General features: G+C 37.9%; 1 protein-coding gene across 12 annotated transcripts in view; it reads right to left on the bottom strand.

Moving 5' to 3' along the window:
• ADNP (activity-dependent neuroprotector homeobox) overlaps positions 1-18350 on the bottom strand; it is a 33682-nt gene extending 15332 nt beyond the window's left edge. Inside the window, exons 1-9 of one of the 12 annotated variants that reach the window (XM_010569636.1) lie at positions 17789-18350; positions 17622-17679; positions 16734-16783; positions 14944-15066; positions 14325-14447; positions 10489-10835; positions 9186-9344; positions 7769-7814; positions 6287-6593 (exon numbers count right to left, since the gene is read on the bottom strand). In XM_010569636.1, coding sequence (XP_010567938.1) covers positions 6287-6593; positions 7769-7807 — 346 coding nt within the window. In that variant the 5' untranslated portion in view covers positions 7808-7814; positions 9186-9344; positions 10489-10835; ... (3 more) ...; positions 17622-17679; positions 17789-18350. Of the gene's footprint in view, positions 1-6286; positions 6594-7768; positions 7815-9185; positions 9345-9465; positions 9575-10488; positions 10836-14324; positions 14448-14943; positions 15067-16733; positions 16784-17621; positions 17696-17788 lie in introns of all 12 variants that reach the window. The other 11 variants (XM_010569637.1, XM_010569633.1, XM_010569631.1 and 8 more) reach the window with 11 other exon arrangements.
• Positions 18351-18356: the final 6 nt, after the last annotated feature.

Here is an 18356-nt window from a genome sequence, read left to right as displayed (position 1 = left end):
GGGAGTTACGTTTCCCCTTTTTCAGTCAGTGGGAACTTCCCTGGACTGCCACAACTTCTCAAATATGACAGATAGTGGCTTAGCTGCTTCATCCGCCAGTTCCCTCAGGACCCACAGATGCATCTCATCGGGTCCCATGGACTTGTGCACCTTCAGCTTCCTTAGATAGTCTCGAACCTGATCTTCTCCTACAGTGGGCAGTTCTTCATTCGTCCAGTCCCTGCCTTTGCCTTCTGCGACTTGGGCAGTGTGGCTGGAGCACTTGCCGGTGAAGACTGAGGAAAAAAAGTCGTTGAGTACGTCAGCCTTCTCCATATCCCAAGTAACCAGGTCTCCTGTTGCCTTCCGGAGAGCGCCCACATTTTCCCTAGTCTTCCTTTTATCACTGACGTACCTACAGAAGCTTTTCTTGTTGCCCTCAACATCCCTGGCCAGATTTAGTTCTATCAGGTCTTTAGCTTTCCTAACCTGATCCCTGGCTGCTTGGACAATTTCTCTGTATTCTTCCCAGGCTACCTGTCCTTGCTTCCACCCTCTATGGCCTTTCTCTTTGTGTTTGAGTTTGACCAGGAGCACCTTGTTTATCCATGCAGGCCTCCTGGCATTTTTGCCTGACTTCCTCTTTGTTGGGATGCATCACTCCTGAGCTTGGAGGAGGTGATCTTTGAATATTAACCAGCTTTCTTGGGCCCCTCTTCCCTCCAGGCGTTTATCCCATAGTATTCTACCAAGCAGATCCCTAAAGAGGCCAAAGTCTGCTCTCCTGAAGTCCAAGGTAGCGAGCACCCTCCTCACCACCCTAAGGATCTTGAACTCCACCATTTCATGGTCACTGCAGCCAAGGCTGCCCATGAGCTTCATGTTCCCCACCAGCCCATCCTTGTTCATGAGAACTACAATTTAATACATTATAGAACTTTCCTTTTAAGGGAATGTGCATCTGTACACACATTCACAGAAAAGTAAGTCAAGACAATCACATATATGTTCAGCAAAAATAATTCTACAGAGAAACACTGAGCATTTTTTTATTCTCATTAAGTAACAGGAATAATGAGATCTGCCTCTCAGTCAACTAGTTATTTTCAAGTTCATGACTCAACATAGTAAGAATTAAGTTTGTGTCTGCCCTTCTGTTTCCTACTTCTAGACTTAGGTCCCACCTACATATACACTGGCAAGCCCTTGTTCGTAAGTTGAATTACACATCAATCTAAAGTGCTGGGCAGAGAGAATAAATCATTACTTAAAAACAAGACCAACAATGTCCTTACTAGGAATATCCAGGTAGTATCTTCAGGTGCCTAAGAAAATGGATTACTAACCTAGTTATAAGAAATTTTGTAAAATTAGACTGATTTAATAAGATCTCACCCATCTTTAGTGTGCTTGTACATAAAATGTCTGACCGTACCAGTCACAAAATAATGGTAAAGTAAGCAGGCTAACTGTGTAAGTAGCATTTGGAACTTCTTTTGCTCTGTATTTTTGCAGTACCTAGCATAAAGGTCTAGTCCACAGCCAGGTACTGATTCCTAGAATAATTCAGTAGCGAAACATTAGCAGAAAAGATAAGCTATAGAAGAGCAAAATATCATTACTGCATTAGCAATACTGTACTTCAGTTTTCATTTCAGAGTCACACTTTAGAGATGCAAAGACCTATTTTAGACAAACTTCATGCAGTACTAATTCACTGCTATGGGTTACAGCCACTATGCAAAGCATGAACAAAAAGCTAAGACAAGTTTCCTAGCTAGTGCACACATATTAACAAAAAGGCCTGAATGAAGTACTCTCAGATCTTCATCCAAAAATCTGAAGGGGGGGGACAGGGAGGGAAGGTTTTGTGAAAGAGCAAGGAATACTTGCAAGGTAAGTAGAGGAATGACAGTTAAGAGACTTCAAAAACTCAATACCATCTACAAAGTGTGTACATGGTATTGTGCTTGAGAGAACTGAAGCGCTGTCTTTGGCTTTTAACAGGCTACAAGAGTCCCAGGAAAGAAGAATTTAAGTGCAGTTCTGATATGTGCATCTTATAACCTCAAAATTAGGGCATAAAATGACTACAAAGACTTCTGAACTTTGAGAAGTCTACAGGAACCAGCAGTTCAGTTCACTCAATAGAATCACATCCTGAAATGGGAACAGGCCAGGACATAATATAGGCTGATTGATTTAAATTAATAATTGTCCAAGTTTTAGAAAGCAAGTAAAACTGCAGGCCAACAGAGGCAACAACATTGTGCCTCATTTGTTTAAAATCAAAGGCTTCTTCAGTGTTTTCAAAGAATTCAGGTTCACTGCTGTAATAAAAAGGGACCTCACTTCAAGGTTAGTATTGCTTCACAGCAAAAGGCTTTTTCCCTCTGCTGAATCTTCTAATCTTGTTAGCCATAGTTGATAAAAAAAAATACTAGCAGGGGAAAAAATTGTGTAACACCTTGAAATGGTCCCAGGAGCACTAGTGTGAACAGTATTCATGAAAAAAACCATAATTTCTGCTTAGTTTCAGGAACTTAACAGTGCAAATATGCTAAGACACAGGAAATCAAGACTTCTAATTTTTATGGCATGACAAAAAAGCAGGAAGGAAACAAGGTCTAGCCCAAAAATTAACCACCACATAGTCACAGAGAAGTTTCAACAAAGCCCAAATTTTAACATAACACTTTTTCTTTTAAACAGTTTTTAGCATTTAGATACAACTTGCTGTGATTTTCAACTCCAAATTACCTCTTCACCAACTTGCTACTCTTACTAGCACTTCAAATTCCAGATGGAAACAATTGCAGTCACTATTCTAAAAACATCCAGAATGTGAAGTCTGACACATCCTCCTGTTATGTTACTCTAAGTGATTTTAAAACCACTTTTAGCATTTAATAAAAATAAAACTATCCTCACTGTACCAGCTCCAAGCACCTCAAGTTAACATGGCCGTGCAGTTCAGCCCTTTAACCCATCAGTTACCAAGGGACTGGAACCACCTAGAAAACTGAGTCAAAAGATGAGTTAAAAAAAGGTCACTGTGCAATTGTTTGGAAAATTAATTCACGTAAAATACAATACTGCACGCCTGTTTTGAGAGTTCTGTATTGCAACAGTTAACATTTTCTTATGCTACATATTTTTCTCAGTGCAAACAGTCCTCCCTTATGAGGAACATACTGATCTCATTCACAACACACGGTATTCACAAGTTGAGAACTATGACCTTACAGGAAGGTATGCACCCAGGAGAGAGATAAAGAACACAAGAGGCAAAACCAGCAAACCCCCGTATCTGTCAAATTATCAGAGGTGATAAAAAAGAGTAAACTTCCACCTGTCTTTAGACCCCCATAACTGTTTCTATTTTAGTGTAACCAAAATCTTAATTCTCCAGTAGGTCTTTTGTATTTTGGACCTCATTAGAAGAGCTGCTTTGCAGCCTGCTACCTTTGCTACCATCAGGTAACAGCTGTTAAGACTGTTTCAGCTCTGCCAACTTTATCTAGAACAATGAAACAGAGGATCTTCTAGTGTACAGCTTCAAAGCACCCACAAGGTAACAATGCTATTCTGATTCTGGGAAAGATGCATCAGTTTCAGAACAAGACAGCCTCTTCCTCTCATCTAAAACCTTCAGCAAATATTCCAAATCTGCCTCATTATGTTATTTTCATTTTTAGACAACATTATTCCAAGTACTTACTATGCTTGTTTCATGTTTGAACTTTGTTAAAGTTCTAACAAGCAACAAGTATAACATATTTCTAGTGTCACAGTCTTGTTAGTAAAACAGTGTTTTTCATCCAGAAATAGTTTAAAGACCTAAAGAAATAATCTGGAGGAAAATCTTGCTGTGTAAAGGAACCAAGACAGCACCAGTCTAGGTTTTCTAGAAAACCTACACCAGCTTTTCTTCTCTTTATGCTTTACTGAAAATTACACCATTTCCTGACTACCACACTGTCAGTTTGTACCATTAGGAAAGCCTTCCGTGACCAGCAAGCACAAAATTGTAGGCAACCCTAAACATTTCATGGAGGAAGAAGTCTTCACTCAACAAGGTTTGTAAAAAGCATCACTGAAATGGCAAGTACAAAACAGTTGTGGAATCCCCAAAAGCTGTAAACAAAACCCCCCTAAGTCCTTACTGCATTTTAGTCTTATTCAGGCATCTCAAACCTGTATGAGTAGGCTAAGTATCCTAATGGTCTTTACAGTGATCGCTGATTCTTCTGAAGTACCTGTTCACTGGTAGAACCAAGCCAGTGAAATACATGAATTTTTTTTAATTTGGTTTTTGGGGTTTTTTTTTTTTTTTAACATACAAGAAAAGTATGATGTCAACATTGCTAATGATACTAGAGGAATAATTGGAAGGTAACTATCTGGCTACTCCATTTATTTTCTTTGAAAATTTTATGAACATAGTTCTAAGTTCATCTAAGTTCACAGAGCTGAGAACAGTTACAAGCAGCAGTCAATCAAGAAAAGGAAAACTACAAAATTAAACTTTCATAGTGAGTATTGAGTGAAAATTAGGAATGAAGGAGAGAGAAAAAAGTTATAGAAATAAAAATGAGGCTCCTGGAAGCATTTTTTTTTTTTTAACATGCATTTATCAATTTTGATTCCCCAGGCCTACAATGAAAACCTCACAGGAACACAAAGGTGGAAAGCTGGTACCTCATTTTGAGAACATTTTCCCCTCACAATGAAATACATAAAGTTACTACTCATAATAAGCAACAATTATCCCTCACTCTACCCCTTAAACACTGTAAGTTTATTTTGGGGGTCAATTGAAAGGATCAGCACTAAAAAAAACTTCATGCATATTATGTTGACTATTTTGGTTTTGTTGAGTAATAAAATTATTCAGCTACATTCACTATGCAGCCATATAGGAGTTATCAGTCTTATTAATCACACAGTTCTTCTCTTTGTTATTGTGGCTATGTCCTTCCAGGCTGCCTCATCATCACCCATCAGTCAAAACAAGGGTGCCAAAACACTTTCATGGAGTAAAAAACCAACCAAACAAAAAAAGTGTAGATCTTTAATCCTAAACCAAACACATGTTAAATACAGAAAATCCAAAAGATGCAGACAATTGAATCAGTTTCTCATTTCCAGATAGCTAGTTCTTTACTACTGTTTAGAAGAGGCACTATTTCACCAAAGATTAAGTGTGACAGCCCTTTCCCCTCAGTGTTTACTGTGAACACCCTGCAGGTGTTCCAAGAAGGGCTGCAACATCCCCAGCTGTAAAGATGGGAGCAAACTACCATCATGTGTGCAAAGACACCACCCCTTTTACTCTAAGGGCTCAAATTTCTAAATGGACTAGAAGGACGTCCAAAGGACTAGACTCTCATCCGGTATAAATCCACTGCCAGTTCATAAACCTACAATTAATGTTTTAGGGCTGCTGCAAAAAAAAATTTTGTAACTCCAGATAAAAAAATCCTATATAAAATTTAATTAAAATGCAACTTTAGAAGGGGTCTTCCTACTGTAATGTAAATATCTACTGTTTGTCAGTTTTTCAGACTTGATGCCAAGGTGTTGGCTGAATTTATCAAATCAAATGTGATGCCAACTGATGTGATGCCAACACCTCAGATCTAATGACACAGAAATGTGCATCTCAAACTGACTGCTTCTTAAAAGCATTCTGTGAAATTTACACTTCCATGCAACTTCTCTTAAATAATTTACCTTGGAATAAAACTGGGGATGCAATTACAACTATATCTTGGGCACATTATTAGAAAGAATAAAATAAAACATCAGTTTTACCTTCTCTTATGAGCACGTTTGGTTGACCCTTCCTTTCCTACTGCTCTCATTTACTCATATTATGAAGACTGAGAAAACCTGAACTTTTTGGTGATCTGAAACACAGTATTATCAACTGTACTGTTGAAGAAAGTATTAGGTGTGAGCATGTGTATAAAACAGACAATTTTATAAGCAATGCGTAAACCCAGCCTTTTCTATCCCATTGTGACTTTGAGTTTGTATACATCTATACTCAGATCAATCTTATTAAAACAATTAGCTCTGTAAGAACAATAGTTCATTAAAGCAGATTTCCTATAAATTTGAAACTAAAACATACTAATATTTTATTTCTGCACATGCTTATAAAATGGAACTGTTCTTACTCTCTCTTTTCCCCTCCCCCTCATCATCCCTCTGCTGCTTCAAAAGGTCCATCCTTTCGTCGCTCTTTCCCCCTCTCCTCCTCATCCTTTCTTTGCTGGTTCTTGGCCTTCTTGGTCCTTACCTCGCTCATTTTCCCTCTTCTCATCTTCCCTGCGCCAATTCATAGCGTCCACATTCTTTCGTCGTTCTCTCTCATCCTGTCTCCACCGCTTCTTGATATCTTTGTCCTTAACTTGCTCATTTTCTCTCCTCTTCTCATCATCCCTGTGCCATTTTATTGTTTCTGCATTTTTCTGCGGCTCCACGCTTCTTTTGAGATAGTCTTGTCGCCTCCTCCTCTTTTTTAACATATCCCTTTCCCTGGCACGAGCCTGCTTTTCTTTCTGGGAAAGAAAAGCTTTACGGGGCATCATGAGCTGCTGCTGTACCTGTAATAATATTGTATCCATGGAATAATATACTATACATGCACTCAGTCAGGCACCAACAACTCTCATTTGGAGCTGAATACTTTGAATACTAAGCCAAGATAATTTACTGCTGCTTCTCTTTCTTTCATAACCCTCCACTAAGCTCCATATTAGATAATGACAGGCAAGTTGCTATGTTCAGCTCCAGGCACAACACCTAACTGGCACCTCTGCAGTTGGTGCACAACCAACATTGAAAAGTCAACCCCCTAAAATCCCGGGCCTAAGCAGTAGGATTTCTTTCCCCTCCCCCTTACAACTCCTCCTCCCACCGAGTCTTTAGCAGCCACTTGGCATTGCTGCATCCAATTGAAGGAACAGGCTGATAGAGTTGTGAAGGAAACTTATGAATGTTCAAACCTTAGTTTCTTCTCTTACTGGAGATCTACATTTAATGAGACTTAAAAGTGCTTATTTATCTTTCAGACCTCCATTTCTACCAAATTTGGTTGAAAATGGCCAACTTTTTTTTTGGCTGGGAGGAGGGAACAAGGAACAGGAGACAAACCACAATCTGAAAAATTGTATAAGCTTTGTTTCCTCGGGAAACCTGGCCAAAACATTTAACTGCAGTTAACGAAGTAAGTCCTGACTCATCTACTCAAACCTCCTCCAAGTATGTTATGTCTTGCTATTCACAAGAACAAAGGAAAAAAAGAATGTGACTATTTACTTGGAGTTTCTGACGACAGCATTCCTGATGAGTGGGGCTTTTTGGTTTGGTTTGTTTTGAAAGAGGTGTCATTGAAGACTACCTTTTAACAAATTGTTTTACTTTTGGTCATTTCTCTGTAGTCATCCGACACATTCACACCTTTAAATTTACTGGCGTTAATATCTGCAATTTTGAAATCATGGAAAACTAAACAGACTACAGAAAGAATTTATACTATTACTAGTATCCTTTAAATACTCTTTTGTACACATTGAGCAATGTTTCAGAAATGTCAAACTGCAGTTGTGGCCCAGGTTTGGATATTTTTATTTGTCTGTTTTTGAATTTTTGTTTAGAAGAGAGTTTTGCAGAGGTCTAATCAAAATGAAAACTGCAGAAAGGACAAAATTACTAGATTAGAATACTTAAGCAAAGCCTAAAACAAAATGAAACAAATGTACTTTTAAAATTTAGCTACCTTATGGAAAGCACTTGTTCCCAGCATGCAATACTCCATCTTTTTCCTACAGAAAAAGCAATGTTTCAAACCCTTATTCTAAAAGCTGTTCCTTTTCCCTACATAACATACCGCCCCACACACTTAAACGCACTACTCTAGTCTGTTGCCTTTGTTAGGTATGTATCATGATCCCATGGTTTTCATTCCAGTAATTCAAACCCAAATTTATTAATATCCATAATAGTACTAAAAGGGAAGGGCTGCAGCAGTGAAACAGCATAATCAAAAAAATGCATGCAGTTTGGTAACAAGTTAGTGCATAAAATTCAGATTATGCTAAAAATTACTTCATTAAAAAGTGTAGGATAGCTCTCTACTAGACAGCCTGTTTTTAAGTATTAAATATTCCTCAATAACAGTTATCATTAAAATTAGAAAGCAATGAAAATCCAGGATCAACATCATCAGTGCAACCCAGACACTGTAAATCTTTAAAATAGTTTTAATTTCTCCATTGGCTGTATGCCAGTACTACATTACTGTTGTTTACTAGAGCAAACAACTTACTAACTTTTTAAACATACATTATCTTTATAATCTTATCAGTAACCTGATTTCATTCCAATAACAATAGCGTGAATAAAATTTAAACTAAATGATATTTCATGCAAATGATACCCCCCCCCGCCCCCAAGGCAAGCACCAACATTTAAAATGTCATTTTTAAAACCCCAAAAACTCTTTTGGGACTTAATTGTTATATTTTCTTTCATTTGTAGGTTTGTTTGTTGTTTTTTTTTTTTGGTTGGTTGGTTTGGGTTTTTCCCCCCTTTGGCTTTATCTTTTCACTGTTGTTAACTACCGTATTCCTCCCTCCCCTCCCTTTATACATATCTCAGCCCACTTTGGCAGATCAATTCATAGACAAATGATAGAAAATATCTTAATAAAAAACATTTCAGTTGAACTTCCAAAATTAAACAGTTCAATTGAGATTCAAGTAAGAAATGTCAGATTCCAAGGAATAACTTAAAGGGACAGCCAACTTAAATTATGTCTCTTTGAACTTCCGTATCACAAGTCACAGGTTTTCCCCAGTTTGTTTCAGCATCAGAGGGTACTTCAGGCAGTCTGGTTGTTTCTCTTGCAGTCAAAATAATCCTTCACTTTTGCCCCTGTTGGTTTTAGTAAACCAAAAGAGGGGGAACCAGGAAACTAATTAATATGCAGTGAGGCTGCCAGACCAATTGAGTACAAAGCCCCCCACACTCCCAATTTTTCTGGAGTTCAAGTTGGTGTTCCTTTAAGTGCAAAATGTCCAAACGTCAGAAGTAAACAGTCAGAACTATCCTTTCAACTACTTTTTGCCCATACTTTGCCAAATGAAAATCTTAACTCTTCCCAATCTATTCAGTATGTATTATGAGGCATTTACCTCCAAAATTAATGGTGCTTGGGCGTCTCAGACTCATTGGACAAGTTTCATGCAAAAGCCTCCAAAAATAATTCTCCTTCCAGAACGCCCACCTCAGGGATTATATTACACCTACTGTGTGAGGCCAAAGCCCGGACATAGAAGAAGGATCATATCCTGCTGTACAAAACAAAGTGTTAAAGACAAGAGATAAGAAATGTAATAAGGGCAATCTTACATTTATAACGTACGTTTCATTGCGAAGGACTCCAAAGCTAATTATAAACCACATTTACGGTACCTTTACTGACATGGAGCTACTGTAGAGTGCACTCCAGCAAGATAACAGTGCTGCAGGAAGTTTTAGCAGGTTTGTGGATTAAACAACAGATTCCGCTGGGTGATGCTACCTGAGGAATATTTTAGTGCTCAGATTTCAATTAAGTTACCCAATTCAGAAATCCAGCAGGATACAGAGACAAATGCTCCTATTCACAACTCCTAACTGAAGTGTTTAGGACCTCAGTTTACACCTCATCTGAGGTATTAGTACCAGCAGCATAACTGCACATTGTGTAAGTAAGATACATTCAGTAAAATACCAACAGCGCTTCCTTGTACAGGTCATTTTTCCCAGAAGGTTCCCATACAAACACAGTCCCACCTTAAATTACAAGACAATGGGAGATCAAACAGGTGACATGGCTGTCAGCCACGACCCTGGGGACATCCATTCATTTGGGAAGTATTCAGATTAAATTTTCAGTTACAATGCTGCTAGTAGGAAGATGTGAAGTAAACTGTTTTGGGTAATGGCATGTAAATGATTATGCGTCTGTAGGAAAATTGAGACCTCTTCAACTCACATCACCCATGGAGAGAAACTCAGTCTTGAACAGACTGGAAACACAAGACATAACATTAGTATCATGAAGTCTGGAACAACCAAATCTAAAGTTTCTAAAAGCAAAATTTGTTGTGTCATGTACAATTACTTTCCAAGTAATAAGGGGGTTTACTGTTTAAAATTGTTAGATTTTAATCTCTGTTGATTATTCAGGCAGAACATCCACAGCTTAAAGTACAGATTGTTTTTCTTCATGAAGTATGGTTTCAACAGAAGATACTAAAATGTTCTAAGAGATTTAAAAAGACAAAATTATTAAAATACTTCACATTGAGGCAAAACTGCGTATGCTTTAACAAGACCACTAGCCATATCTTCAAATTGGTAAGGATGATAGGTTATTTTGTTTCATACTGGCTTATTTTCTAACTAGAAAGTAGAATTTGTGCCCCTGTATCGCTATCAAGTCCAAATTACCTCTCTTCCACTGAATCCTCATTGCAGAAAGCACACTTCTGGATGAGGACCGATCAGCCTTGAGAGCAGATCAGTGACAATTAGTGTATCAGTCTGAAGATATCAATACTGAGCACAGGGAAGTACTTCATCCCATACTGGGCCTCCCGAAGACTGAGTATCATTTCCCTGCATTGTGTTGCTGATGAGAATCACCAAGCATCTGGCATTTTTCTGACTTTATATAATCCAGAATTCTTTTATTTTAGCCCTTATTTTGCTAGTATTTAAAGTTGAAGTTGTTCTTGGTTTACATATAACAGTGCAACATAGCAGCATATATCAGAGCTGACAGCAGCTATATGTTCCTGGATGAAATGAAACAAGACTGTTAGTTTTTTGATACTGTACTTTTTATCTCCCTATTCCAACTGCATTTAAAATAAGGTCTACTTTTAACAATTTCCCCAGCTAACTGCATTTAATAGCATGCTCTAAAAAGCCAGCCATGAAATAGATTTGCAAAGAAGGCTGTTAGTGCAACATTGAGTGAACTCTCTTAAAATACAAGTAAAATATGCAAGAAAATTAACCTATGGTTCCCACAGCAATGGAAAAGCAGCCTCCTCACGTATGCAGGTTAAATGATGCTATATAGTATGATAGTGTATAATATTCTATATTCACATGAAGACAATGATGGCCTGTCCCTGCAGCAAGGTGGAGGCTGGGACTCTGGGACCTAACAATTCCAGGACAGCTGAGCAAGGAAGAGTGATAGTCAGGAAGCAGAAAGGTATCTCGGGGAAGAGTGAACAAATAAAAAAATACCAGGATCAGAAACATCAAGGAGAACAGAGAAGTTGGAAGAACTGGAAACTACCGAAAACTTCCTTGAAAAGGTAAGAGTTGCAATTAAGCATCTCCCCTCCCTGCACTGAGTGAACAGTCTACTCCCAACATGTCTATCACTGACTTACATTAAGCATTTTTGCTTCTCTTTCCTCCTTATTTAAGCATTTCTGGCCTAGTTTTCAGAGGGCTGTGCACCCACATCTCCTGTGAAGGTAATGAGATTTGCGGTTTAGCAGCACATCCGAAATGCCAGACAACTAAGGGCTCATTTTTCAAGTCTGCTATAATCCTAGGATGGAGGCTGTTTTGTAACAGCATGTGCTCTATTCTCATGGCAACATTTTAAACAGACCGCGCTGCCTCACCCTTATCAGCTCAACCATCTGCAACACCAAGCTTCTGCCCCTAACATGACGGTCTTTGGCTAACTTCGGTCTAGCAAACACCTCCCAACTCCAGCTAAATAATTCTGTGTGCACAGCTGCCACGTTAGATCCAGCACTTCAATTCAACCTTCAGCTAGCACATCAGCAAGCAGAAGCCCCCAAGCCCTTTAACTTGTTTCTATATCCAAGGTCCTTTAACTTGTGGCTATATCCAAAACAGGACCAGGCACATTAAAAAGATATAAAGTGAACAGAAAACCCAAATCAAACCCTCTGGAAACACCTGATGTGTTGTTTTAAAACCAAGATTATTGGCACTGAAGGAAATCAATAGAAATATTTTGCTATCTGGTCAAAGCATTGTAAAACTTGCAGCACTGTTCACATGAAACCACTCCAACTCCCCCTCATAGTCAAATAGTCTATTTCTTAGAAGTCCCTTTGTCAGGAAAAGAATTAAAAAAAAAAATTAAAAATCACTTCAGAGATTAAATCAGCTACCTCCATAAAAATTTCAAGTTGTATCAAACAAAAAGGACTGTTTCACACCAATTCTCTGGACATCCTATGTAAACATTGCTTCAGGAGAGGAGATAAGTCCATCTAAAATGTGGTATTAAAAAAAAAAAACAAAACCAAACCACACTTAAAATCCTTTGGAGGAAATCCTTAGGCTAAAAACCTTAACATGCTGTTTCAGTGGTTATATGCAATTTTCAGCAAGGGCTTATGAAACTGTTTTACTGTGTAGCTTCAGCTTGGTGACTCTTGCACTAAGAACTCCAACTTCCCATCAGAGGAAAAAATTCTATGGAAGACAGTTCTAGTGAAAGGAATCAGTAAGGCTGAGATGTTTTACTCGCCATTCATTTTTTATTTAAAGTTTAAAAAAATATCTTCTGCAGTCCAGCAGACAGGGATCTTGTAAGTCATTCACACACTTCTCATTCTTGCTTGATTTCTGGAATTTTCCACTGGTGCCAGAAGCTCCATCTGGTGGGTGTGTACACTAACTGCAAAACTGAAAGGGATTTAACTATTTCCTTATCAACTTTTACTACTAAAGTTCTGTACACTGTGTAATTTCTATGCCCCCAAATAAAATATAAAATGGGTAAATTTCGATTGCTTTGGGAACCACAACTCTTTATTTCTATTCTTGATGAATAATCTGCTACCTTACAGTCTGCTGGGAATTTCTGTCGGGCTTTCTTATTTTGATGACATAGGCCTAAGTACGTTAAAAAATGCTGTTAGCTAAATTTGAATGCTTTCTAAAGAAGGGTCTTTTAAACACACATGACAAAAACCACATCAATTGTGGCAATCTCTACTGCATTCTGAAAAGCAGTTTTAAATTGCATCCTTTCTCTAGGGCATGCTATACTTCCGTGCATAGGAAATTTTAAATTAGAGGCACCAGCAGCTCAAGAAGTAGGCTTACACACCTACTGCCATCTTAAATAATGTATTTTGTGACTGTTCAAGATTTCCAAAGATAAACGTTTATATGCATCCACATATGTGCAATATGTAATATACATACTCAATATGATAGCCTCACTTTTTTAGGGCTATTTCTTAAAGATTTCAGTTTGAAATGTAACGAAGCCTGCATATCTTGCTGAAATTTGAAATCGAGATTGGAGATCACTGAAGCACGAAGGATATTATTTGCTTACACCATGATATCCACACTTCAGTGATCAGGAAAAAAGGCTGCACGAATATGCTCTACGATTCCAAAATAATCCTCATCGAGATTGTAGCTAAGCATGAACAATCCCAGAATAAAAATTATTTTGGAAAGATAAGCACACTTTATGAATTAGCAGTTACCATTTAAATTAAATCAAGAATCATCTTGAAATTTTCAATCCAAAGCTCACAAAAACATTTGTATAATTAAACAAAGCAGCATAGAAGTCTCTGTAAAATGTGCAAGAACAAAGCATGGAATCAATATACACATAATTTATGATTAGATTACACTGATTGTGAAACTGCAATCAGATTAGACTGCAAGTGAAAATGGTAGTCCAGTCTCCTCTGTGTCATGTTTTCCTGACATCACTACTGTGTCAACAGCCAGAGCAAAGACATGATCCAAATGAAAAGGAGTATTTTTCAGGCAGAGCAGTTCCTTCACCCACCCAAACAGAAGTGCTAGGACTGGTACGAGTAAGGTGGCAGGGCTCATACCACCCCTTTCAGTGGCAGCACAGACACAGATATATTTAAACCAATAGTGAAACTGCATCCCTTAGTGTGTCCTAACTAGTAAAATGCATTGCTTGCATTGCATGCTGATATAAGTGGCAGAACAAATCAATGAAACAAAAGAGACCATACAAATACTTTTACAAGCTCATCCAAACCTCTGCCAATACATGCTTTCTCAGATAGTAGATATATTAGATATTGAAGGGATCTCGCCAACTGGTTAGCATCTGCGTATTTAAAGTGTAAAAATAGTCAGTGAAGTAGGCTGATGCTAATTGTTTCTCCTTTGCCTTACCACTTCACACACACTGTGCACAAATGCTGGCATTACACAATTGGGTAAAGTCTGTGAACGAGAGCTTAAAATCAGTCTTACCACTTCACATTTCTTACCTCTTTCCCTTTCTGTCTAAGCATAGCTCCCAAGTGTTCCAATCCCTGACTACATTCCAGCGTTAATCCACCTCAGCTACTGCTGTCTTCGGTCTGACTCAGGAACCTTCGATATTCAAAAGGCTTCATAGCAGCAGCAGCAGGAATGGGGAAACAAAACAAAACAAACAAAACAAGATCACAAACTTAAGTTTGACTTTTTAGGGGGAAAAAAAGCATTTAAGACAATTATTTTGCCTACTTAGATTTCAAGAGACATTTTGCCCCCTTACTGTTGCTGCTATGAATCTGCATCACTAACAACTTCTTTGGCCCAGCTGCAGCACAAGCTAAGAACTATCAGATCCAGAGTCGCATCAGAAATCAATACACAGAAGAGGTAAAAAAGGGTGAAAGAAAGAATGCCTGAAGGCTGAGGCCTGAAAGAGAGAAGAGGAGCTGGGGTAGGGAAGAAACATCAAACAGTGAAGCCAGGCTTGAGAGCATGCCCTTTCCCACATTTAAATGACTGGATGAGCTGAAGAGTGTTACTTCAGGGGACAGGCTGTTTACACAGTTACTTAGTTTCTACTTCTTGTAAATTGTTTAGGTACTACTTGAGAAGCAGATTTAAATGAACCATTTTGCCACATGATCTGGATAGTCAAGAACCGACAGGTGTGATGTGTTCATACAGTCAGCTATGCAGGTTTAGGACCCAACAGCCAGTATCAGTTTTCATCCAAATCATCTTTAATGCCACCTTAAAAAAAAAAAGTAAGGATATAAATGGCGGTAACTGAAGTGACTCACTGCAGGGAAAAAAAAGGTATTTATTCCATTCTTATTCAAAACCATCAACCGTCATACACATTCAAAAGCACTAATGTGAAATAAGAGTGAGACACTAAATTCAAGCTTCATGTTTGCCTTCCAACAAGAGCTAGCTATAGTGAAGCTCTGAACAATGTAGTTTTTTCCTTGAGGCATATGGCCCTCAGGTAGATAAATAAGAGTCACACCCTCTCTAAAAATGTCGTTACTCAAACCTAGAACATGTATTAGGTTTTTATACCAGATCTAAGTACTTCCTGAAAGCTCAAAATGAACAGGTCAATTTGGCCATCCTGACTCGGAAAGCAAGGGCATTCTTCCCCACATGTGTCAGGTGAGTCAAAACAAACCTTCTACATATACAGAAGGTATAGGATTCTTTTTAAACTAAATTAACATAATCAGTTCTTTTTCTTCCAATGCATACAGAGACATTTACATTACATTACCGTTACACCAGCACCTTTTATTCTCATCTCCATCACTTATGCTATTATTAAAAAACATACACTTGTATCAACATATTACATGAGCAGGACTACCTCCACATTAACAATTATACTGTTAAAATTATGTTAATAAAAAAATACCCTATATATATGTATAAAATCTAAGCATAGAGCAGATCTTAATTAAAAAAAAATACTCTAATGCTTGTTTAGATGCAGGCCAACATAGTCAGCTGCTATCTTTTTAAACAAGCATGTTACATGCATTTAAAAAAAAATATCCCAGCAAACATACCATTATTAATATACAAACTCAGCTGAACTAATAGTTTAAAAAATATCCCATCTTTGCCCATACAGATAAAGCAGATCAAATGACACCTGTGGACCACACTAATCAGCTGATCAATTGCAGTCCTATAGCTATTCACTGCCTCTCTCCCGGCACCCATGTCCTACAGACTTTAGACTATGATCCTTGTCATATCTCATACTGTTTTGTTCTTTCCCAGTGTATAAAATTTTGTCTCTCTTAAACCAACTTCAAGTAGCAGAGAAAAGATAACTTCCCCTTTCTGGAAAAAAAAAAAGAAACCAAAAACCAAACCAAAACACACCCAACACCCCCCCCCCCCCCAAAACCCAAATCACAAAACACACCCCAATAAATTTCCTATTGAGCCACTAAATCTTATTTGCAGCCATCTCAAAATAAATATATTAACCCATGAGCACTGTCTTTGCTCCCACAAAATAATCTGTTCCAATTTCTTTCTTTACATCAATCAAATCAGCTGCCATCTTAATAAAAAGTTACAAAATACGTATTTGGACTATATGACTTTTGACTACTGCTAAGATTCTGCTATGCTTATGTATTCCAGGAATGCTGCTTTAAATTTTAATATTTACTATTATTATGGAGTGGTAAAGCTGGGTTGGGAATAATCACCTATTAATCACTCCGCAGTGTGTCAGAAGCACAACTTACCTTTCACAGAAAATTCGTATGTGCATTCATCTAGAATTTAATAGCGAATTCAGTAACTGTGCAGTTCAGTTTGGAAAGTACCTAACAAATGATACTTTATACTATTAAAGCTTAATTAAAATGCTGTTGTAATATACCACTGTAAGTGACACATACCAATTCTGAAAATGCTAATGGGCATCTTCTGACAACTGGTAACTTCTATCCTACATATACAGAAAAAAAATTTAAGTTATTCATCTCATCCTGAAAAGCACATGCAGTCTTCCTAGATGTTTTGTTTGTGCAGCTGATGCTCAACACTGTAGGGCACGAACTTTCCAAAACAGTCAAGAAGTTCCTCTCCTGTGAAGGTTTTTCATTCCTAAGCACTCTGAGCAGCAGACACTGTTCACCACTTGTCTGTCTTACTTACAGGCAAACACAGCCAGCCACCTTTCTTTCGCCTTCCCCATCCCTTGCATATCCAAAAAACATCTCCCACCTAAAATCTGAACACAAGTGATCTTACAAGCTCTTAATGACTTTTAAGCTCTAGTAGTTCCACACAATATACTTGGAAGCATAAATAGTAGTAACCTAAAGAGAAGCTTTCTATAAACCTGTCTGATGGATCACCACGTCAAGTTAAATAAAAAATTAAATATTTTTTTTAATAATGGGCTACTAAAAATGTATCAGTTTGCAACAATCTCAAGAGAGTCATCCCCAAACACTGGAAGCATCTCATTTCTATTAGATACCAAAAAGTCATTTTTAAAGGTTAATTACAAAATAATAATTTTAGTAAAGGGCAGCTTACTATTAAAAAATAGTACAAAAGCATTTAGCTCACCATTACTTTTGGAGGAGAACAAGTTATTTGTTCTGTGTGAAAAAGGACACCTCTATTTTGACTGAAGTTCATTTAAGTGTTTGTTGTAATTATCTTCAGGAAAGGCAACAATCCTGTTACAACCCATCAGCCTCAAGTGCAATTTTATTAACAATAGCGTGTTTCTCTTCTGTTGTCTCTTTTTAATGTTTTAAGATTTCAACACATACCACGGTAGATGTTGATGTGCTGATATCAAATTACTGCTCAACATCTGCCAATGCACATCTAAAAAGGAACCAAGCTTTGGTTTGTTTTGTTATTAAAAGCAAACCCCAAAACAAACAACAAAAAAAAGCTTTCCTCTTTTTTAAACAGGATGATCCATCTTTCTCACCTAGAAGGATGGCAACTTGTAATTATTACAGTTACCAGAGTCCCCAAGTGAAAGTTTTTCCAAGTAGCCGAGACCCTGCAAGAGAGAACAATGCTGGTGGCCTGCAGCAAGCACATACAGGCTGTGCCACACAGGAGCCACCTAAGGTTGGTCCATGCTACCCTGACAGGTAGGAATCATGCATCTCCATTATCTCACACCTCATACCTCCAAACAGAAATAGAAAATAGTAGCAAAAAATAAATGGAAATGTAGCTAGTAAAAACAATCTTTAAAAAAAAAAGCCAACCCGGAATTTCTCTAAAAGGAATGAAAACCTCTTTCGCACCTACCAAACGGCTTAAATACATCCGATAAACAAAGAATATCAAAACGTCAAAGTGCCCAGTTATCCGGACTCTCGCCTATGGCCCCAGACAAAGCACTCGATGCTTGAGCAACGCCTCACACTCCAAGTTTCTACCGCTGCAGCCATGCGCTCAGAACGTGAGAAGAAAAGCCATGCAAGTTGATAAAGCAAATGGCACCACAAGCCACAACCAAGTTTCGGTACAATTACCAACACCCT

This window comes from Haliaeetus leucocephalus, unplaced genomic scaffold (genome assembly GCF_000737465.1).
Source record: "Haliaeetus leucocephalus isolate CR32 unplaced genomic scaffold, Haliaeetus_leucocephalus-4.0 Scaffold273, whole genome shotgun sequence".
Classification (NCBI taxonomy): Eukaryota; Metazoa; Chordata; class Aves; order Accipitriformes; family Accipitridae; genus Haliaeetus; species Haliaeetus leucocephalus.
Note: the sequence above shows the minus strand (reverse complement) of the source record. Positions and strands in the feature narration are given on the sequence as shown.